Source organism: Rhopalosiphum padi, chromosome 2, assembly GCF_020882245.1.
Source record: "Rhopalosiphum padi isolate XX-2018 chromosome 2, ASM2088224v1, whole genome shotgun sequence".
NCBI lineage: Eukaryota > Metazoa > Arthropoda > Insecta > Hemiptera > Aphididae > Rhopalosiphum > Rhopalosiphum padi.
The window spans coordinates 42,101,739-42,128,285 of NC_083598.1; the positions used below are offsets into that span (position 1 = coordinate 42,101,739).

The 26,547-nt window shown below is 29.8% G+C and overlaps 1 protein-coding gene across 1 annotated transcript in view; it reads right to left on the reverse strand.

The window, feature by feature from the left end:
- LOC132921419 (paired mesoderm homeobox protein 2B-like) overlaps positions 1-26,547 on the reverse strand; it is a 42,257-nt gene that overhangs the window by 668 nt on the left and 15,042 nt on the right. The window contains exons 2-3 of the mRNA XM_060984441.1: positions 26,155-26,360; positions 7,643-7,865 (exon numbers count right to left, since the gene is read on the reverse strand). Coding sequence (XP_060840424.1) covers positions 7,643-7,865; positions 26,155-26,360 — 429 coding nt within the window. The remainder of the gene's footprint in view (positions 1-7,642; positions 7,866-26,154; positions 26,361-26,547) is intronic.

Sequence of the window (26,547 nt, forward strand, 5' to 3'; positions counted from 1 at the left end):
AAAATATTTCTATAGAAAAGCAAAATATGGTTATTTAAAAATGAATAACTTATAAATTATAGATAATAGGTAGGTAGGTATAGCTACCGCAAAGTGCAAACAATATTTAGAATAGCGCTCCCTATTTCCATTATTCAGGTATGGAATAAGATAATATATATGTGATATGGGTATGTAAATACAGCACGACGTAATGAACAGTTTTTGAGTTTGAGTTGAGACAAGACAAACAAATTAAGGACTCACTTACTCAAAGTATAGGTTTTTGTAGGTCCCACAAATAATTTTTTTTAAGAAAAAAACATTATAAAAATAATAAATTATAATACAAATAATAAGACATTGTTATATTTTATTATTTATTATTGTATTTTGGAATTTAAGATGAGCGATGAATGTAAAGATTTTATGTTTAGAATGTTTTTTTTAATTTTTAATTTTTTTTTTTATTAAAATTTCACAAATTTTTTTTTTTTTTCTTGATTATTTTAAAAAATATTGAGAAGTTTCTATTTTCGACCTAAATTACATATTAAAGCCAATTCGCTACCAGAAAGTTTTCTCAAAGTTAATGATCGGAGTATTTTTCTACTAGAAAATGTATAAGCATGAAAATAAAAAAAACAATAATTATCAATGCGTTCTTTGTTCCGCTAAAAATCTAATACAAAAATTTGTTAAAATATAAATATTATTAAAATTTAAAATAAGTATTTGCAGTTAATCATCTTTTTCAAAAAGGTACTGTCTCCGTTCAGGCAATATGTTCGAATATATAATGATATAGGTTGCCAAATTTAACGCACCCGTTGCAGAGACCCGATCACTACCATAGTACTTACTACAACTGTACAACAGAGCCCCTGTTTACCTATTTAAAAAAATATTTTTTTTGAATATTTTTACTTTTTACGTGATAATATTAATTTTACTACTACTAATAACAATAATGATATTTGTTAATTTAAAAGCAAGTTACCCATTACCGAAAATCGTTCTAACTCCCACTTCTAATCATCAGACAACGCATATTCCCAATTCACCTCTAATGAAATTAATATCGTATCACCCAACACTCTATCCGATAGATATTATAGCTATAGCATATTAATGTCAAACTTCCAAGAGGAATTTAAGTCGCTATAATTATCCTTTAAATTCTAACAATTGAATCACTAACACCCACAGAATGCATTCCGCTAATATAACTTCTATATAGATACATTAGGTACCTATTTGTTAGTAAAATACTAAGATAGTAAAATGGAGTAATATAAAATGTTGAATACTCTGTATTATAAATAATATACAATATGCATAAATGCATACACTATAATTTAATGCATCGTTAAACTTAATTATACGGTAATCAAAAGTGTCATGCTACAAATTAATTGCAAATTGTTCTGTTTAAAGTGTATAGATATATTATAATTCTATAATAGTATAATATGGATATTGTCGCGTGCGTAATAACTATTATTTTAATAAATTATCAAATACTATTTATTTTCGTAGATGAACCACATGGCGCCTATACAAGAATAGAGTAATAAGCATACTTAAGATTTAAAAAAAAATATATTTGTATAAATATTATTATAGTTAAATTTGTATTAATGCTTTTTAATAATCAATTATGCATATTGCATACCTACTCTTTAATTCATAATAACTACATATAGTATTCTTTTTCGAGTATCATAAAATGATTAAAATTTAGCCCGTGTCATGTTTACGGGCAAATATTCATATAAAATAAATTATTAAATAGAAAAATAACTTTAAATCATATATACAATAAATTCTACAATGCAAATGAAATATAATATAATAATATAATATATATTAAACATGAAATATACAGCATATTAAGTATTTAAAAAAAGTTTAGCCTCGCAAAAAGGGCGACCTCACCCATGTGTATACAATATGCATATTATGTAGCTACATTGCTACAAGCTATATAGCCGTCCGATAAAAATCATGAAAGCGTACACTTTATAAAACATAAATTACAATGTTTTTTGTTATAACAAGCCAATGAAACTTTTTAAATTTTTAATATTGATAAACACGCGTTCGTATAAAAAATATACGCATTTATGCACTCGACTTTTTCGATTAAAACATGATGTGATGACTTTATTTGGCCGTGTAATATGTAAAATATATTTCATCGTTTTTATAATTTTATATCACACAAATAATAACGTAACTTATTACTATTAAATTGAATTGAATAATAAAACTATTGATTTACTTTTTAGCGGTCGTTAAATTATAGAAAAAAAAAACTGACAAATTAATATAATAAGATGAACAAATATAGATATTGCTAAGAAAACTTCGTATAACGGTCAAACATAAAATTAATAATTAGGTATATAAGTTTATATTTTTATAACAGTTTGCAGATGATTTTATCAACATCTGAATCCCACTTTTAGTATAAATAAGTCTCCTTTGTCCTATACTCTACGTATATATTAATACTTACAGATATACAGCATTCTATATTATATAATAGTATTTAACGAATTAATGAGACTATAGGTGATATATTTTTCTGGCACCATCATAATTAAATTTTGGATTTGAACCAAGGACTTTCGTTTGTGTCTAACCCTTTTTATTTATCTTTTATTATGATTTACATATTACCTATAATATATTATTACGTTTATGTTATCTAACGTTTGTTCTGTATTATCACTACGGAGTCTCACAATGCCATGCATTAACCATAATTAGGGGAATAAGTAGGCTGTGGATTTTTTTTTCTAGACATTTAAACTAAATAAAAAATATATGCGTCACCAGTCACCAGGCGCGTAATTCTACAGTGCACGGTAATGTCAACACAATGAAGTGTAAAATGCCACTAAAGCCATAAAGGTGCTAATATTCATATTGATAAAACGAATATTATTATTATTATTATTTTTCATATTATTTACAAACATAAATTTTATAACGTAATATAATAATTATAGCCTATATACGAGATATATAGATTACGAGTGATATACGCACTTGCGGTAGAGGTTAAACCGCAAGCGGTCCCTGACCACGGTTCTAAACTTCTATTATAATATTCAAGAATATTATCCAGTGAGGTTATAAGCCCGTCTGTCCCGTACAGATCAACCGCGGTATAAACGGCAATTACGACCGCAGTGGTCCAGTAGTCCAGTGGATAGTATACAGTCATTCTCATTATAATAAATAATAATTTTCTGTCAGTCAGTTTTATGTGAGAGACAGCTTTTCGTTTGTTCTGCACGAACAAGTTTTTTTTTTATTTAATCTCATGATTATGCAATAACCATTATTGGTACTGACGTGGAACCACTTTTAAATTATTTTGAATTAATATTTAAAGACATTTTAGATAAACTATTTTAATTCTTCTTAAAATTTCATTTAAATTGCCTACACTAACCTTCTTAAATAGAGGGCGTACGGCGTCCTCTTTAGTAATATTACTACTATATTAAATGGTTATTCAGTGTGACAACTGATAGAAGACGTTCCGAACATACGATAGCATTTGACAGCTTACCCGGAACCCGTTTTCCAAGGATCGTGTTCCGGGCCATATAGACGTGTCAAGGTAATTTGTTTATTGATATTATTATTTATAGATTTCTTGTAAAAGGGTCATATTGAGAAGCGGTTGACTTACAAATAATAAGAATAATTTAGTTAAATATACCAAAAGCAATAATATGGCCATATGGGTATCCTTTCATTTCGTTGCCGTAGTTACCAATATGGAAATTGACAATATCAATATAAAATATTGATAAATCGGATATAACCGTGTAAGTATTTATTGATTATTCATATTCAATAGATTATTCAGTTATATAGAAACCATACTTTTAGATGCATTTTGTAGTGTTTATTTTTGAACTTATTTATCTTTCAGTTCCAGGGAATTTTGAATTTTAATATACTTATTTTAGTGTCTTTATAAAAAAAAACACAAAATATTTACTCTTGTAAATATATGCGTATATATAATATGCGTGGTCCAGAATAGCCCACAACTATTAAAGCATAAGTTATGGACACATAACTTTACCTTTAACCCACCTATAGGTATTTAATTGAGACTTTATTATTATTATTATATATCAATTATTATTTTAAAATAATTATATAATATTTTCTTTTATATTATATCAATATTTAATGAAAATTTAACACGTTTGAAGTATAACGTTCTTGGTTGCCACTGCAGCAGTCGTTGGTCTGTAATACAATATTTATATAACAATATGTAATTTGTCTGGATCAAAGATAGCTTGTTTAAATATTAAATTGCAGTACTGATCCTTTGGAAATACTAAATAATAAATATTATAAAGTATAATAATGTAATGCCAGTTGCAGATACTAGTATTTTTTTTAGAGGAGGAATGTAAATTTTAAAAAAAATATTCATAATAATATGATAACCAATCTGTAATGTTATATGTATAATAATTATGAGGGATTTGTATTTTGTATTATATGAAATACTATTGTTTAAAAACATATAATCATGTCTAGCTCATAATATTGAATTCATATAATCAATATTATAAAATATTAGAATAATTACGTAAAAAAACGCGGCCTTAGCGAGGGGGGCTTGTATACTCGCCGACTACAACTAGTACATCTGATATACATATATACATTGCAGTTACATTTTGTTTGTTCAACAAAAACTTTCGCAAACCTGTTCGTCAGCTGGGCGGTCGGTCTATGGCTCGAAAACAACGACTTACACGCTGTGTAGTGATTTATTAACGCACACTCATAGGCACGGCTGTATAGCTTCAGCGCACCTCGCCCGCCGAGCGGCGATAAAATGTATAGAACCATTTCACGGGGCGCGCGAGCGTGATTTAAAACGTTCGGCTTGTGAGGGGTGGTGTGTAGAGGATTAATCGCGCCCGTCCGTGATATTCGGGGAGAAAAATCTATTATCTTAGTTAACTTTTAATCACCGTTGCTACACCGCCGCTGGATTGTTGTTCGCTGTCAAAGTGGATCATCGACGACCGCCGCCGTGGCACCGGCTAAACAAACGCACACACACACATTCACAGTTTTTACTCCCCAACGCCCTTCTTTCCGTCTTCGTAACAATTTTTCTTTCTTTCACCCCCTCCCTCTCCGCCGACCAACACAAATTATCGTCTGCACTCCTCTTCTCCAAACGGTCTGTAGCGTCATCTCTCTCACTCGCTGTCTCGAGCGTACTACTCGGGTATATATATGTATATGTGTGTACGTGTGTGTGTACGTGTGTGCGTGTGTGCGTGAGTGTGTACAGTACATATGTGTCCTACGGGTCGTCTGACACTAATGGAAACGAACGACGTAACCAACAGCAATTTTCTAGATTAAACGTCACGGGGCTGTAGTACGCGTCTCTCCGGCATTGCACGCGCGCCACGCCGATCGTTCGTTTTAATGCGCGAACGCGACGCGCGGGTCGGGTGGGCAAAGGCGGCAGAGGGCGAATTTTGCCGCAACAGCAGCCGTACCGTGTAATGTATAAGCGTGTGGTGTGGTTGTGTGCGCGTGTAAGATTCGCGTGTGGGTGTGGCCTCAAGGGGTAAGGGGTTCGCGAGCGAAGAAGTCTGGACGGGTGGAGGCTCCGGCGAGGTCGGTCGGCGCAGACTTCACTCGTGTATTTGTATATATATATATATATGTGTGTTTGTGTGATCGGCTCGCCTTTCTTTTTTGGATTTATATACCATACCGTCTCTCATCCCGCTATTGCCCACCACCCCACACCATTGCCCCGTTTGCCGACGTACTCGCTCCCCGTGCTCCCGACGTCTTTATGTACTACTTTTCAGATTTATCCCGTCGGTCCCACGAAAATAATCAGTCATCTGCGTCGGAGTAGTCAGACCCAAACCCTCGAGAAACGATTTTTTTCCACTCTATTCGCGTCTGCGGCTCTATCGTCCCACCGCCCGTCTACTGCTACGGCGATACCGCGAAAATATCGTAGAATAATGATATATTATAAGCATCATTTTGTACGTTTCCGATCTTCTACCACAACCATGTCCATTTGTCATAACCCTGTTGCTGCGTTCCGTCCGTTACCCCCGATATTCCTATGTATATAATATATATACATTTCGGCTGTAGTTACGCCTGCGCGCAACCAGTAGCCGATTGAAAAATGTAGTATATTTGCCACCTGACTGCACACTTTCGATTCTAAATACATTTTAAAACACACGTGGTACACATTATATGTTGTAAGTTAAATTTGTTTGCTTACCTAAAAAGCTTCTTACCGAAATCCCGAAACTATACTGCGAGTATACTGTATCTATACATATGTAGGTTTAATGTGTATAACATATTATATTAATAATAAGTATATATTTTAATATAATATGTATAATGTAGGTATATTATGTAATATATTACATACTACAATATTACATATTACTACCGCCGTATGTAAATATTATGTTATTTATTATTATAAACACGCATTCTGTTACTTCATTTTTGTTAGTTTTTTTGGAACTCTTTCATACTGAAGAGTATACAACTTTTTATGATATGAGCTGATGTCCTAAATACAGAGCATATCAGGAATATTCAATCGTTTTATATTTAATATATATATTTCCATAAATTGTAAGTCAGATTTTTGTGACACATTATTCTAAATACATCTATACATAAGATTACGATAATGCCTGGTTTTAATTATGTGAAATCGACATCCAGTCCATACTCCATTCGAAGTTTGATTCGAAGTTTTGCTTTCAATCATTATCTAGTAATTGCAATATAATACATTAATATATATAGTTACATTATGGAGACGACAAGAGACGAGAGTGCTAAATAAAGTGTTAGTATTATTATTATTATTTTATCATCATAAATATATTATGTATTTTACTTTGAATTTATTTTATTCCTCTTAGCCAGTTTTATAATAGGTAATCGACTTCTTATTGGAACTTAATTTAATTTAAATATCATTTTACCATCAAACATTTCAAACAGGCTAATGCTTATAAGTATTTTTATTTTTCCTTTCTTCTATCTAACACCGAATTCTTTTATTCTAACTACGTTAACTCTACTTCAATACATAATATATAAGGAAACATCTACGAGAACATGATGTTCCGACTCTACGAAGTACAAACCTTTGGTTCATAGTTAGAGATATGAGTGATATGACCCAAATAATTTAGCCAACTATCGAGCACTATATACTACATAATAATTAAACGTAAAGAAAGAAATCGTAAAACGCCTAGTATTATTTTATAAAATGTTCATATGGAGGGCCGGGAGGACACCTTAAAAAAATTTGCATTTTTTTGTCTCTTTATCTGTTATCCCCATTAAACTAAGAACTACCTACATCACTGTAAATCTATATAATATTATGTTTGTTTTATTTAAATATGGTTACATAAATAAGCAATGTATTACATATTATCGCGCATGCTTTTATATAATCGTAATCTATTATACGTGTGCATATACGTATTAAGTTGGCGTTGTTATATAGTTTATATTGACGACATTTGTGGTATGAATATTTATATATTCACGCTAAAATGTATTATCTGTTTATAAATTTTACCTGATCCATTGACTGATTTCATGTCGGTAGAACCGTTGTTAGAAGATATGCTACCAGGCGTGGACGGTGTGCCAGGCTTGCCGTCTTTCGATTGACCGCATTGTTTCGGCTCGGTTTTTATGCTGGTCGCATCCACCGTGCTACTGCTGCTGGATTGCGACGATTTTTGCTGCGCCAGCCTTTCCTGTTTTCGGAATTTCGCTCGGCGGTTTTGAAACCACACCTGTAAAAATAAGTTTGATTAGTTTCACGATCACCAACTGTAAAATTTATTGTAAATCTATATTTTATAAATTTGGTAACATAGTATAGGTACTATGACATGACATTATAATATTGATTATAGTTGTGCCTTACAATTAGTTGTTAATATATTTCGGTTATATATTTATATAATATAACCTTTACATAATTATAGTGAATTCCGATCATACTGACGATATTTCATAATTTTAAACCCAAATCTATTGATATATAATAATATATTATATGTATGTATTTTAGTATAAATGACATATATTATATAGGTTATTTTTATGTATCGTTACTTGTCCTTGTTTAGGAACCTTGAGGCTTAATTTAAGCTTTTTACAACAATAACACAATAACATCTATATAAAGTTGAGTGTCTTCAAACATTCGTATATAGTACGTATAAACATTGTACATATAGTATACACAGTCACATGTATTATGTATGTATAATATATTGCATATGGCAGAATAGCGTCAGTAAAAGTCCGTCTCTATTTACCTCTATCACCAACAACCGCACCACTCTTCACCCACTGTTAATCAACGGGAGCGCTGCCGCTAGTATTCGGTCCGTTTTTAAAAGGTTATCTTTTTGTCCTAAACAAACAGCGCAAAAACCCCTTGGCGGATAAACTTCGTGCAAAAGTCCGTGGGTCTTGTGTATACTTATGACTGCTGTTGCTGCTGCCGTTGTGCAAAGAGAGTGTTCGTCCTACACTCGCAGAGATGCACGGGTATATATTGTTTTTTCTCTCGTTTTTCCCCTTTTTTTGTTTTTCCATTGCCCTCTCTGCATCTTGTGTATACACCACCACACTTTACTCTTAGTGTTGTTCGGCCTTGCATCACAAAAACCTACTGCTTTTACTATATATATATATATAAAGTAGTTCGACATTAGATATAATATATATACATGTGTTTGTGTGTGTGTGTGTATGTTTAAATGTAAACGTGATGTTTACTTTCCACCTCTTCAATTCAATAAAGTTCGGTTCCGTTTAAACACGCGCGCACGCAGGACCTTTGATTCGTTGATGGAGGCGGCATCGGCCTTTTAAATAAACGCACGTGCAAAGGCCGACGGCTACGTGTATATTTACTCGTCTTTTTACTTTTTTTTTAAATTTCTACCCCTCTTAACCTGCACCCTTCTCACATGATTATTATCATTCATTCTATATGTAATAAATTTGTTTAAATAATTATGAAGGTACATATTATACTGTATATATATATTTATACACTAACCATAAAGTCTGAGTATTTATATAATTTTTTCTTTCTCTTTCTTTTTCATATCAGAGTTAAATATTCTTAATTATATATTATATTTAAGTTGTCCAAAAAAGACTATATAATAATTTTATACCCTGATAAAGGAAAAATGTTTATACATTTAATTTAAAATCAAGTATTTTAAAGTTGTATAAAAGGCCTAATGGGATTTGACCTAAATATACGTTGTTTATTGTTTTTAATTATTAAATTATATGTACTACTATAATTTATAAGTCTATCGTTTAAAATTCTGTTTTATAGCTGCAAACGTTATTTTTTGTCGTAGTTCGTTACATTTCCCATATAAATTAGTAAATTACATTCAAACGAGAAATTATTGCATTTTTAAATATTTTAGAATTAATTTGCTAAATTTCAAAAATAAATAGCAATTAGTAATTTAAATCATAGTATAGTATCATTTATTTTTATCTGAGTTTTCATAACCTTTCGAATGAAACTACATTATTACAGTTTTTTCAAACAATTATGATATACAATGACGGTGTAGGTATATAGTTTAATAAATTCTTATAGTTATAATTATAAATTATAAAATAACTCAATGTAAATTTTAACAAATAAATGTATTATCCACAAGTGTGCGCACAGGTATTTCAGGGGATGCTATAGCAAAATCTGCGGGCTGCGATTAATTACAGTCTTCACTCTTCACTCAAAGTTTTTATTTTTGCTTACTAAATATAGTTAGTACTGTTAAAAGTTATTATTTACAAGATAACATCATATATTAAATGAAATTTCTTATGATATTATTTTAAAATATTTAATTAGGTTATTATTTATATCATAACTTTTAGAAAAATATGTTCTTATGACTATATTTGTTTTTAAATTTTAAACCAAGCATAATATGCATTGACGTATTGTAAAAAATAAATTACGTTTTTGTATCAGTCAAATATATTTTCAAGATTGAAGAAAAAGTGCTATTATTATTATTTGTGAATGCTCTTTTCTTAAAGCTTAATGCTTAAAAATATAAATAAATAATTTTCAGCAACACCAACCGCTAAGTTTTGCGCATACCTGTGGTATTAACCAAAATTAAAAAGGGGTTTTTAGTCAAAAAGTACTCTTTATCAGTATGATAACGATAACATTAATATTATCTATATATAATTTAAATATACATTGTAAAAATTATATAGTTAATAAATTTAATTTTTAGTTGATTATAGTATTAATATAATATAATTAAAATACAATATTGACAATAATAATATATGGTTTATATATTATTTCAATCCTGTCATTGATTATAATTATAATATTATATTTTGTTTTACCAAGTGCGGATGGCCATTTGATGGAAAAAACTACACGGTATGAAATTTTAGTATCCATTTCGTGAAAACATATCCACTTCATGACATTTTTAATTATTTCACTAAGTGGAAAAAAATGGTTTCCATTTCATAAACTGGATAACTTTTCATAGAATGGACAATTTCATCAAATGTATGCGACATATATAGTTAATAATAATTTATGTAATGCAATTTATTTATATGCAATCTTGTAAATAATTCTACGTAATATAATAATGTACCGTCTCATATTCGTGATGTATGATTGTGACGATAGTAGCAAATTATGTGAATAGTACCTACTTATTTTAAACGAACACGTCGTATTTGTTAATATTTCCTCCAACGCGTTCGTGGTGATGTACGTCGTATAACTCAACAGATGTGTTTCATTCGCTATTTTACGTCCGGTGGCCAATGTACCGTATAGACTATAGACCTTTGCCGGGTTTTTCGGTGCGATTAATTGACCGTGTCTCTCTGTCTCTCACCCTTTCTCTCTTTCTCTTGTGCTATATCACTGTAGTTTCTATGAATGCACCAGGGTCGTATTCATGAGAGTTACCCGCGCTCGAAATCCCGTCTGAAGTTAATTGAATATAAATAAATAACATCCCGTTTTGCGTGTGTATATTTATATAATATATTGTACAATGAACCGAGTATCTCTTTTTGGTGTGTCATCGTCACCGAATGTATCATCCAACAGTGTTTAACACAGTGTTTTTCCATTGTTCAAACGAATATCAATAGATTTATAATAATATAAGCCGGTCCCCCGCGGTTCTCGCATCATTGTTGCTACATTATTAAAGTATACGATGGTCATGTTTTTTACTTTTTCAAAACTCGTCCAACCCTGATGTAAACCTGCTAAATCATCCGATTTCGTATTGTCTATCGCGTCCAAACAAAAGACAGATAAAAACAAGTGTTTACGAATTAATAAATGTATATGATATAGATCGGGCCTAGTTATATATAAATACAAGTACTTATAACAGGCGGGGTGGCAAATTATTTGAGCGCTACGTGCTAAGAATTACCTTTTTTTTCAAGCATGCCATGAAAAATATTATGTTTGTTATAAATTATAATATTCAATATTGTAAAAAAAATTATAATTATTTGTTGTATAATTAATGTGTTAATATAAAAAAAGGTTAGTTTAAGTACATAAAAATTAATTATTAATCATAATTACTTTGTTAATTTGATTTTTTTTTTGTTTAATAATTGATACCATTTCATTGATATTTGGTTTATAAAAATTAAAAATATTTTAATAGGGCTTAATGATTAATCCGACCTTGAATATTTTCATTATACACATTTTAATTAAGTCGATTCAAGTTTCAAGCCATATTCACTAGACGTGTAATTAACCCAAACTCATTATCAAGTTCTCATTAAGAAATATATATTTTTTTTAAATATAAAAAGTCATGCAGTGTAGTGTTAAACATAATATATTTTTAAAATTATAGTACTTATAGACATTTGTCTGTTATAAAAAACTGAATATTACTTTGTATGGGATAAATTTAATTGGCACTGGGCCGAAGAGAGCATTACGTTCGAATTCAATTTTGATTTTGGCAACTACAAGTTTTAGAAAATGAATAATTTAACCAAGGATTTGTGATACGTGTTTGTTTCTATACCTCTATAAATTGGCACAAAGCCTAAAGTTTAAGAGAGGTACATTAAAGTTTTCAAAGTAACCAATGCGCGTTGATACAAATATAGGATGTAAGACTGAGATTGCGGTTATTAAAAATATAATATTCCATGAAATACTAAGGTAATAAATAATAAGACTATGGGGTTTTACTTTTTTTGGGAACTTTAAAGTACGTCATTGTCGGCCGATGATGACATGCAGTGACATATATATATAGAAATCAACATATGTTCAACGCTCGAGGGATTTGTGAGTTTTTTTGTATTTTCAATTTGCCAAAAACCAACAAAACCCGATATAATAAAATGCGTAAACAAATCTTCTGTCCGGTCACAGTTGTTTTCGCGTGGCAATGGCGACGAGAAAAGGTAAATAAATATATATATATATATAAATTTATTATATTCTGTTGTGGAAAGTAATCGTGACGTGCCCAATCGGTCGCCTTAGTTCCCCCACCTGTTTTGTTCACGTCCTACCAAAAATACGTTCCTAAATTCTCAAGGGAGGTTCCATGTAGAGGTAGACGGTCATTGCTCGGGATACCATCACAAGTCTGCATTTTATCCATGCTACAACGTATAATATTGTACTGTATTCATATATATGTATATGCGCTATAAAATATAATATAATATAAATATATTATATATAAAAATAAACAATAATGATATATACAGACATACAGTGTGTATACATATATGCTGCCGTATACACTTAAAATATTCACAGCGGGAACACGTTTACTATAATACTCCTACGCGAGCAACAATTTCATTTTAAGCGGTTGCTTATATATAGTAACCAAACACGTAATATATTACAAACATGTAGTTACTAGGTAGATAATAAACAAAAGCGAGCCGGATGATTGACGTGAATTTTTCAAAATTAAATTAAATATTTCAGTAGGTATACCACCTATACCTATAGAGAATGTATATATATATATATATATTATATAATATTGTGTATAAAACGTTGGACATTGTTACACGTTGGAAGTTTTCGAATTTATCTCTCATCCGCTAAATACTTAAACTCGTTAATTCTTAATAATTTTTCCCGAGGAGATTTTAGATACAATGGTACTTGTATTGATTTTATTTCGAATATTCGTCTGTATTTCGCGCGTTAAGGGTAATCGTATATTTTGTTTTATATTATGACTCATTATTTTACCGTGTATTACGGTGTATAGAAATAATATGTTCGTCTATTTAGTAATATTGTAAATCCTATTGGATGACATTTCACACGATTTTTGTATATTATTATTCATATCTGTAGTTAATTTAGTTTTTATAATTATAGTAATGAAACCGAAAAAAAATATCTTTATAATTAATATAATTAGAGTTTAAATATTAATATATTTTTTAAAAATACATAATGTTTATGACTATATATTCATAATATTTTCAGACAGAATGCTTATAAAATATTTATAGATATTCTATTAAATAGTTATAATATAACTACATGAATATTATGATGATCAAATTATTAAATGAATTTTATGAATTAATTATTCAATAATAATACAATAATATTGATGTTAATTTAAAAAAAGTAACAATAATAAAATAGCAAAATCTAAAAACTACAGTTCTAAATTTTAAATAACCGAAGGTATAAATACGTTTAGAAATCTGCAATAACAGTCAACACTCAATATCTGAATAAAAATATATTTAAATTTCACAGCTACAATTTCATTTTGCTTAAATACTATTTATATTTTAGGTATATGCAAAAATTATGTTTGTATATAATTTTAACATTTTTCAGATATTGCAATTTTTGGTATTAATTCTATCCCTCTGTGTATGAAAAAAGTCGTAGTACCTATCGTGTATTGTATATTATATTATATTTCACAACTTGACAAACCGATAAAGTTTTATATTTTCGTATTTCGACAAACGTATGAGGTATGATACGAAATTCTACACTACTAAACTGTTAACAAAATCGACGCTTGTAAAATAATATGTATCAATATCTACAGTCAAGATTCTACACCTTTCATGTTGCGTTCACATATTTAATGTTTGTATATATTATATAATACTAGCTGTTTCGTCACGGCGTTGCCCGTGTATTAGATGCATTAATAATGTGTGAAGCTCACGTCGATCAAACGGTTTTCAAAGTGTATTCGAATAAATACGTGTTTAACAGTCGCAAGATGTAATGGAAGTGAAATATGGTAGCAGCGTTATTATTAAAAATGTAATATTATATATTTATTAGTTTAATAAAAAATTCCAGTCGACCATATCCAATAGTTGCATGTATTCTTATGACACCACAAAGGAAAAACATATTCTCATTTCTCAGCATAACTTTATCAAAAAGTTTGGCCACCTCTGGACTCTAAAGTAATCTATTTACTTTCTTTATTTTTAGTTATCTATTTAGTTACCTTTTTTTTTTTTTTTTTTTTTAGTAATTCGCTCATCAACGCCCAGACCGAACCGCTGGATCTAGAAACTTGAAATTTTGTACAGAGGTTCTTTAAGCAATTTGGGGGCGCACTAAGAAAGAATTTTTCAAAATTCGACCTCTAATGGGGTAAAAGGATTTTTATATACCTATAGATATATGTATTTTTTAATTGTTTAATAATTGTTATTTCTTTTAAGCGGTTGCTATAATACTAAAAATATCAAAAAAAAACATATTATCTAAAGTAATAATTAGACATACATATTTTTAGTATCCTAGCAACCGCTTAGAAGAAATAACAAATAATTATTAAACAATTAAAAAATATATATATTTATAATAATTCCTATACCTGAGGTCCGTAATTCAGCCACGATCTCGCTGTTGCGTTTTTCGAAAGTTGTTATTGTCAACCAACGCGCGAATAGTCATACTTCGTATGCGTACTATTATAGTTTAAGCTGCTATTATACTATGATGTATTTATTGGTCTAAGCCAATTTCACTAGACTTTGTATAACATATTAATCGTGATACAGCATTTAGCAAAACCTTGGGCGTCCTATAAAATATATTTGAAGAGTTCCAAAAATCGCTTAGAATATTAAATATGCTTAGGACCATATTATCAAATTATTGAGATATTTGTACTATACTACTTATGAAACATCTCACCAATTTTTCAAATCAAAAATTCTCTATTTTACCCTAAATTATTTATTTAGTTGAAGATTGTTTTGAATATACCTAATTCAAAACACGAACTAGTAGATTCTTGGTTATTAAAATATTTATATTAAGGAATAAGGATAATAAATTTTATTAAAACAGTTTAATAAAAATATAAAATATATGTAACCTTGAATCTAGAATTAATTGCACTTGAACCATTTTTGAAAATTGTAAATGTTCATAAATTAATATTAATTGTATTAAAATGTTCAAATTACCATATTCTCTACAAAATATTATTATCCTTGGTATACAAAGTAGTAAGTAACGCAAAAAATATTTTCAGAAAAATTATATGCTAAATAATTAACAGTGGTAAAGTAGGTTCTTATTTGAAAAACAAAAGTTTGTATCTCTACAAGACTCTTCCTAAGTAATAAGAAAAATCTCAAATAATAATAATATACAGTCAGTGTTATTACATAGCTATTGATGATAGGCACGTGTGAACAATTTGCCACGAGATATTTTGTCGAGCCTGGTGCAGGAAACCGACGAATCGGGTGGGTACAGTGCGTGATGTGTATATTATTGTGGCTTGCAACAATGTTATATACGTTGCGACATAATCTCGCGCGACGCCAAAACGCCGGAGAATTGACACCATCACCGGCGGCGGCGGCGGTTGTTCCGGTCCGCTGGGCCGTTATTAATTTAATATAATAATATATATAACTATATAACGCGTTCTTTTTCATAGTATACTATCATGTATTCCCCGCTGTCTGCGAACGCGCGTGCACGTCTTATTTCAATCAGCCGCACCCCTGCACCGGCTGCAAAGTCCCATTTTATATTCTTCCGACGCGACGTCCACACACATGTATAATGTACATAATTTATATTTATATAATGTATGTAAGTACATGCGTGTCATACGTATATTGTATATATATTTCTGTATTATGTATATATTATATGTTTTATAATATAGTTTCCGGGATGATGTGCAAAGCGCCAGAATGGCGGCGAGAGATGACAACGCGCAAAATGTGACCACGATGATCGTCGTTTTTTGTTTACCACTCCAGTGCTGCTGATATATAATAATAAAACCACGACGATTGTTTTGTGTTTTTTTGTTGAACGAAAATAATATTATAAGCGTTTATCAATCGTGTATGATTAACGTAAAGCCACTCATTATTGGCGTGTTTATAATATTAAAATAATTGTATGAATGAAAATTCATTTCGGTTCACTTCGAAAAAAAAAACATTTTGCTATTATAGGTTAATATTGTTGGAGGTTTAGGGTACGATTTTCAAAGATATTTCCCAGCTAAAAACTGCTACTGCAGTGTATAACAAGTCAAAAATTTTAGAATGCGTAGTAAAATATCAGTACACAGCTATTTAATATTGAAATTAAGAAGACGTAGTACCCGCATGTGTTGTCTTCATCTTACACACGTGAGACATAACAAATTTTCGTTTACCAGTTTCAATATTGTGCTGTTAGTTTTGATATTAGAGTGAACTGACCTATTATAAAATTTAAAGGTAAGATTATTATCCAGGACCCCACGTAGCCTTTTATTAAAATTATTATTTTTAAGTAAGTTATGATCTTTTTGAAACTGTACATATTAAATTGTTCATAACTTACTTAAAAATAACAATACCAAAACTGGTGAACGAAAATTTGCTATGTCTCACGTGTGTAAGACGGAGACAACACATGTGGTTACGTCCTCTTAAATATACATTTTATATAGATAAATGCATAGTATTAAATCGAATAACAAATGAGTTATAGTTTATGCAGAATCCTCTGGCTTTAAATTTCAGTGTCTACCTATACGATCCGATTGATTGCTGCGTTTTTCTGCAGTATTTATCTTGAGCACGATAGTTACGATTTATAATACATTACGTATTTAACTTTTGACAGTATTAATATGTATAATATGTATATCGTGTTTTTGTTATTGTCTCGTATAAAATATGTCGCCTGCGCTTTACATTCTGCATTCATCGTGATGATTTGTGATCGTTGTCCCACTTTTATGCACTCGTAACGGTCCATGAAATCCGGACAATACGACACACCGGCGAAGCCCTTTGGCGACGACCGAATAATAATTTATACAATGGTTAGCTAGTGCAATATTGAATATAACATTATATGTTTAAGGTGAATATTATAATATTATATTATATATAAATAAACACGTTGACACGTTACTTTGCATATACGCATGTAAAATATACATACAGGATCATCTTTAGACGAACTAGGCTCAAAGCGTAAACAATAATTACGAGGCCCAATGTAAAAACAATTGCAAAGCCTATAAGAATAAATGTATATTTACTACATGCTTTTAAAATACCTAATTTTTCACTATCTGTATTAACCAATTCAAAATCAACCAACTTATGAAAAATTATTCATCTTTCGGTAAAAGTAAAAAATAATTTGGTTTTTGAAATTCACCAAAAAAGGCATATATAGTATAGTTGGTATGTATATTATCAAAAAAGTAAAAAATTCTATTACCAGTATTTATCAGTGTACGGAACAAAAAAAGATCTTTAGCGTTTTTTAAAAGTATTGTCTTTTCTGCATTATATTTATTTCGTTATAATACTTTTATATGGTTGACCATCATCACTACTTTATTTCTAATAAATGTCTTCTTTATTTCTCTACAAAATATAACATTTTTAATTCTAAAAAATAATATAATTTTTGAACTCAATTTTGTTATTTATTTTTTTAAAACACAAGGCCAAGAATGTACCTTATAAGCGTAGGTGTAGATGCGGACTTTTAAATCGTAGGAATAAAAAGCCCATCGATACCCTGCATTATAACATAGGCACTACTCGCGCTTATATACTATTCATATGTATATGTAGACCAACGATAATAGTGTAGCGGATAAGCGGCTATAAACGTCGTAGGTAGTTAGGCGTACACACTGCACCGCGTTTGTACACGTTGCACAAAGGCAGCGGACGAAGGGATGTATTATATTGTAATATAATAGACATCACAATCGAATCCTTTACTATGACTATACGACACGTTTATGTATATAAATAGCTGTCCCCGCGCGTGTACAGTTCATTAAACCGGTAACAATAACGTCACAGTGCAGTGTATAATGTTATATATTACGATGTGTATATAGGTGCACCCGAAATCATGACCGTAGTAGTTCGCGGATTGGAGAGGTCTCTATATTGTAAGGTACCTACTGTATACAGTGCTGGTCGGCCGGGCAAACGAACAGCAGACGGTGTCGACTCGTATTATAATAGTAATAAATGTATAATAATAATATAATATATTATTTATACGCACTGAAAATGCATTGACGATTGTATTTATTATTATACCTACCCTTTGCGCGTGGTGTTTAATAATGTTTATTGTTATGTCCGGTGCCTGGCTGCAAACAGCGACGTGTAAAACATAATATACCATCGTATACATATATATGTTTATACATGTAAGCACGGCCGCGATACGACAGAAGGCTAAATACTTATTTAACACATGTTAATGTTATTATTATTTTTTTTTAACACTCCCCCGCCACCAAGGCGACCTTTTGCGCGCAACTGAGCAAACAGAATAAATTCGCCCCACCGATGCAGTGAATGGACGGACGGACGGGACGAGACGTGCCACGTACAAATATATACACAGGGATTATGGCGCCAGATTCGCGCGGCGTTTACAATAAATCAACGCAATATTGTCCCTTCATTACCCGTCGGCCGTCGCTGATGCGCGCGCTGCATGTATGCCCGTGTGGCTATGTATACGTGTGTACATGTTACGTCATGTATTATAATATTGTGCCGACGTGTGTGTTTGGGGATTCGTTTTTTTTTTCGTCCGTTCTGTACGATTGATTTTGTTTTTCCGTCATACCGCGGCCGACGTGTCGTATAAAAGGCGATTTTATTATATATTATAACAGTCCATATTATTATATTATTATATATTATGTTATTTTGAATGCATCCACTATAGCTATAATCAGCGAATGACTATATTTACAAAGTGGTACACGCTATTGTAGTGGTAACCTCGGGATTACATATAAACGGAAAGATACGAACGAGTCACAATAATAATATATAATACAATGTATGCATAATACCGTACAATATTAATTTATCGTAGCAATTGATAATTTTGAATAATAATGAATTTGCACTATCTTATTCAACAACTTTGATGTTATACTTTATTACTATACATGATTATTTTTATAAATGGGATACTAAAGATGGCAATCATGAATTTCATTATTTGTGCAAAGAAAATTGTATATCAATGATCATTGATCAATCAATGGATTTCTAATTGACCGACTAATGTCATTGAAACAAGCTTCTATTGTCACGTCTAATGTATGATGTAGATAGTGGACAAGTGGATAAACGTGATATTAATTTTAAGTCGAAAAACACCGCAAAATTGTGTATTTAAAGTTGTAAATATATTGACATTTTCTGAAATCTTAAATGTCAAGAAAGTTTGCGTTTTTGCAATAGATAAAATTACTAAAATTAAAATTTATTCATTATAATATTCTCGTTCTTGCAGTCTTTTAAATAATAATTTTTGTATAAATATAATATAATAATATTAATTAAATGTTTCAACTAATCATATAATATATTTTATTTTATAATGTATAATTGTATAATATGTACATTTATCAATATTTTTTACGTACCTATGTCAACATTTACCGGACTCATGTTGTGATGTTAAAATTCACCAAAATTATCAAATAGATGTCGACATTCACATAAATATCGAAAACGATATATCAATATTAACATTTTTTTAATTCGTAAACATTTGCTAGTGACTGTGCACATCATTTACTATACTCCGGGCATACACGGTAACGTTTATTAGGTATATACTAAAGATAAAGACATTCACGTATATAGCTTAATTAAACACTAAAACTTTTCGATTCATTCACGTGTGTCTTATTTCAATATACTTGTAATTATATTACCTTCACATTAACCAATCAGCAGATACGCACTTCATACGGGAATTTAAGAACGAGAATCGTAAATCTAAATAAGACATTTTTATTTATTTTAATGTTTTTTTATCATATAAATTCGTATCATTTTTTCATTTATATTTTTCAATATATAAAATACCGTTAAAATATTGTAATTTTTTTTTGACAATCAACATATTTTGACAATTTCGAATATTTTATATTGGTTAAGAAGGCATAGGTACTTTTGTGAAATAGCCTACATTATACCTGTATTTGTATTTTTAGTACCTATTATATTCGTTAGTCAATTGTTTTCTATGAATACTCATTAAACATTATTTTAATTTTAAGTTCAATACATCTATATATTTTATAACGCAGGTATATTTTACACTTTACTTATACCTACGTTGAACATATGGCTGTAAAAACCAATTGGTTAACTCAAGCTCTGATGAATGATAATATTCAATTTAAATAGACCTTATTTTCATGTACAATATGTACGAGTAGTTGCATGCATTAGTGCGTTAGCTTTGATTTTGATTTCATAATATAAATTGTTTTCTTTTGAATATTTAAATAATTGTATACATTAATGTCTTTGTGTTTCAGATCATCACAGCGTTAATAATGAAGAATTAACAATAAAAATAATAATATAATACACTTCAGAGTATGTACTGCAGTTGTCATCATACACCATATTATATTAGTATAGGGATGGGGGCGAAACGACCATTTATGCATTATATGAATTAAGTTGTCGGTGTTTATGAAATAAACGAACTCCCGCGGAGCATAATATATCGGTGACAGTTTAGTTGAACATGCCGGGCTACTGAGACCATTATAAATGTTAAAAATGAACAATGATGATAACCACGTCGTTTTATAAAATGAATACAACATAAAATTGTTCTATGATTAATATTCACTTAACTGGAATTCAACAACTATTAAAATAATGTGGCCATTTCCAACAGCACGCTCAAAAGTAGTTCCTACATAATAAATTTATAATAATATATATTTGGTGTCAAGGAAAAAGGGCTTAAGTCAAAATTTAGAAAATAAATGTTTATCGTAGAAAAATAGCTAATTCTTTTCTCTTTTTTTTCATATAAATCATACTTGTTTTAGATTGTTATTAATTTATTGTAAACGTGATATTAATGATAAAATAGCTATAGACGTACATTATGTTTGTACGTTGTCTGTTTAATATTTTAGTAACAAGACGTGTAAATCGTTTTTATTAATATCATGTAATGGTCCATAAGACAAGATATACGATTTGAACTCATTTTCCATTATATTATTATCTTTGTAACAGTCACACTTGCATGGGACGTAAATAATTAAAATGACCTAAGTTTTATCTATCTTCAAACCTATCTAGGCAAATTATCAAATACGGTCCTAGACGTACCTATACATTATACATCACAGCATAACCAATAACGTAACGACACATATAACTAAATCGCCGACACGCGTCCGATATCGTTATCAAAAAAAACGACGACGACGGTGACAGCAAAAGCGACAGCGGATATAATGATGACATAATATTTTATTATATTGTTAAATTATATTGTGATATCCGATTGCTCGCGTTCGTGTATAAATGTACTATGTACATTGTACATAATAGCGGTGAACAATGTTCAGAACGCGCCGGACGACAACGATAACCGGTCGACAAATAATTAGGGTTCCGGTCGCGCGTGTCGTCGTCAAGTGGCCGACATGTGCCGTGCAAAAAAATAAAAACGCTCACACCACTTATTCGCACACATCACTTACACGTGCACACACTACACACAGGAGTATCTCATTTCCCGGACGTTTAGCGCGGCCAATCGTACGACGCGCGCGGCTGAACGGGATCCAAAGAGTCAACGACGGGCGGGCGGGCGCGACGATTACGGCGATAATAGAGAGACGTGCACGCGCCGCGGAACCAACTCGTTTTCCTTTTGACCGGACAACAACAACGGCGCGGGCCTCGGCGGATTACGCTCGTGAGTTGTTGTGATTCGATACACTTGTATAATAATATAATAAAACGATAAAATATTTTTATTAGAGACGGTCGTCGTTCGCGTGGATAATATTTTGCTATAATATCTATATCATCGCAGCCATAGATTTTTATCGTTATTATTATGACGGTGACGCTGTCTGACGCGACAGACGAACACAATAATATTAATATATAGTATATTATATGATATAACTAATAATGTACTGTGATGTTTGTCGCGTTCGTACCCTAAAAACTGTTGTTTCTGTTTCGAGTGTGGGAAAACTTCCGTTTCTCGCGGCAATCGCTCCCCACTTAACCCGACAGCCCATTGGCTCCGAGAACGTAATTGAGGCGGTCGTGCATTTGAACCGCCTTATACTGCCACTATAATAGGTAGGCACTTTCATACATAGTGAGGTACGTATTACCTGTAGGAATAGGTATTACGTTATTATTACATAATTTACATCATTATTAATATCATAATATTTAGTGTTATTAATAATAACTTATTATATTGGGACTAGTATAATATGTATATGTGCATTGGTATATTTTATTTATTTATTTATTTATTTTTTGCAACAAACTTTTAAAAAAATGGGTTAGTGGTCCACAAATCACCGTTGTGGTAAAAAAGTAAATAATTAATAAATATAACGTATACTATTTTAGAAATCTTGTAAAGAAATGAAAAGTATTTAAGAAAAAACATTCGTAGGTATTTTGTACTGAAATTTTTAATAATTTTCAAATAATATTTTAATATTTTTTTAATACTGTTATATTAACAAGTCTGAAGAGAAGAAACTACAGAAGACGTTCTCGCAACTGCCCAACATAGGATAAATTAAAAGTATTGACAAGGGGCAAAAACTTTTAAGAAATTAAAAAAAAGGCGAACAATCGATTAAAATGAAGATTTGAAACGATCTAGGAATTAAAAAAAAAATAATTAAATAAATAAATAAAAATTAATATATGTATATTTAATATTTATACCGTCTTACGAAAGAACGGAAACGCAAATATTTTATACATCAGAGCTGTACACGTAGATATATTTGACATATTTATAAATTTGTTGTACCTTGTAGGATATGACTCAGTATAAGGTTATGGTTTCACAAGATTACCGCGTGATTACTTATAAATATTTAAGCTCGACTATATTAAGTACGTTGTATAATCGTTCTGTCGAAAAGCGGAAAAGTGCCGAAAGATTTAACAATTAATTAATCTAATTAGTTAATGTATTAAGCTGTATCTAATATCTATGATATTATAATATTAATATAATTTAATGCTCTCCTGATTTAATCAATCTACCGAAACGTTAGGTATAACTTATTACTTATAAGACATAACATCTGTAAAATGCCTTACACATTATAAATCAGGATATTTAAAAAATTCTAAGCAGTATACTTAAATAAAGTTAATGTAAAAAGGAAGTATTTATGAGTTGGGTTCTAGTAATAATTAGTTAGTTTCTTTTTAAAATACCTTCTGTGCTTTTTATAATTATGAATATTACGATACAATGAATAAATTATTGTTCAGTATTCAATTCACGATATAGATATAAATCTATGATTTGAATAATAGAATCTGCTTTAATTATAATTACTCTTGATTTTTGGCAATGCGATGTTAGAACAGTAAACATAAATTATTAAAATATAAATTTAATACTTATTAATTTATTAAGACGATGTCGTTACATGTAGTGTTTAATATGTTTTATCTTCCACCATTACAGAATACATAGACAAACGCATTATGCAAATAGTCTTACGGTTTTCACATAATATACAATTAAGTGAAATACCTGTTAACAAAATTCTATTGAAGAATATTTAAATCATTTTGACTTTTTGTCTAAATACTGTTTTAATATCTATTTAAATGTATAAAAATACAAACATTTCTTTTTCATTTTAAAGTTGAATATGAAGTAAAATAATTAATAAAATTCAAAACTGATATTTCTAAGTTTCTAACCCTTCAATATATTATACACGATCATATATTTTGAAGTAGGTGATTTTGCTAAATTGGTAAAATTAGATACTCAAAAACCATAACAACGATATTACGTAAAACGTAAATGTGTTTTATCTTTATGTCGCAATTGCAATTGATAAACTGAGACAGACAACAAATATAGTGGGCGATATCCTCTTAGGTCTAAGAATTAATATTTGTCTATCTAATTCAATTTTATTTATATTATTTTAATTGTTTAAATGAAAATACACCTAAATCATTCATGGGTGAATTCATGGGTTGAAATTTTTAATTGTTGTTTTTTTCCATTTTAAAGTTCTTTAAGAATATAACTATAACTGTCTACAATAGATTAAATTAAACAAAATAAACACTTTAGTAATTAATCAAAATACTTATCTAGTATAATTATTAATTTTCAAAAAAAAAAAAATTATGTGAAAGTTATGAACTTGATAATAATTAATGAAATTATTAAATTATCTACACGTGCCATGATTTTAAGAATTAAAGGAGTATACAACTATTATATTAAGTTTTAACAGCATGCTCATCGACTACTTATATTTTCATGGCTGCTACAGAATATAGAACTTACTAATAAAAAAATAATTGATAGACGAAGAAACTTAAGACAGTTGATTTAATGTTATTTATTATGTAACCTTAAGTCTTAAAAAATAAATTTGTAAAAATACAAATTAGATATTTTGAAAAGCCATTTACACCTGATAAAACATGTTCTATTACAAGTAAATTAACTTTTATAGGTATATCAGATTTTTTTTAATTTGGTTAATTAATTTGAATCACTTGAGCATTTAAAACAAAAATAATTATGATTATAACAATATTTTTAGTAATTAGACTATAGTTGAGACTTAAATTATAGGTACTTTGAGTAGTACTAAATTATTATTTATTAATATAGATAATATATATATTTGAATGAAATGCTTCTCAATATTTATATATTACCATGACTCAAATTTTCTTCAGAAAATCTATCAAAGCCCACTTGGTTCAACAAAAAAGTAGTTCTAAAAAATTACTTAATACTGATTGATTTTTATTTTCATAGTGTCAAAGAGTAATCTTGTCAGATGGCACTGTTTGGAGTTTTCTTATTCCTGATCAACTGGTACGTAATAAATTTGTTTATCAGACTTAATAATTATACTTTTTATATAGATTATTAATATATTATATTTTCTTTGATAATAATAATAACAATAATAAAGTGTCAACGTTGAATTGGTGGTAGATTGAGAATATTCAGTCGATTCGATAACGACGTACCGATAAATGTTATCTGAATAGCTAACACCCTAAATTTGATAGCAGGAATATTATGACGGCTTCCGGGTAATTTTAGGGAATTATAATATTTTATTGTTTTTATTTTACGCAGTTTAAAAAACATTTTTCACGATCCAATAAAAGTTTGAGATTCTTAGGTGCTTAATGAATAACAGGCATATTATATTATAATGTTCAATATATAGGTGCATATACAAGTTAAGCATACTCCACCTTTATGAATAATATGGCTTATGTTTTCAGCAATATTATAATACAATAACCAATTTAATACTTATTTTTCTTTTCTTTTACCAACATTATATTATTGCATTGAGAAATATGTTTTATTCGGAATAATGTTATTATATAGATACATAACATAGGTAGTTATTATTTTTAAATCTAATAAACATCCATAATTTTACAACGAACAAGACATACCTGAACTCTGGCCTCGGTAAGCTCTATGTGTTTGGCGATCTCTTCTCTGGTGTATATATCAGGATAATGTGTTTCTTGAAAAGCTCTTTCCAATTCCTTCAACTGTGCTGAAGTAAAAGTAGTCCGTATTCTCCTTTGTTTTCTTTTTTCCGTTAGAATACTGTCATGAGTAGTGTACGGAAGACTTTTATATGCTGCTAACCCACCTGTAAATTTTTAATTATTCGTTATCGGGCTTAAAATTATAGGTAAATAAACAAATAAATATATTTTAATGTAAGACGCAATAGCTGAATCATATAATTTATACTACGATATTGTTATAATAGTGTTATATGTATTATGTACCTATTTACAGGGACGATTACATAAAATGAATGCAGCAGTAAGTGA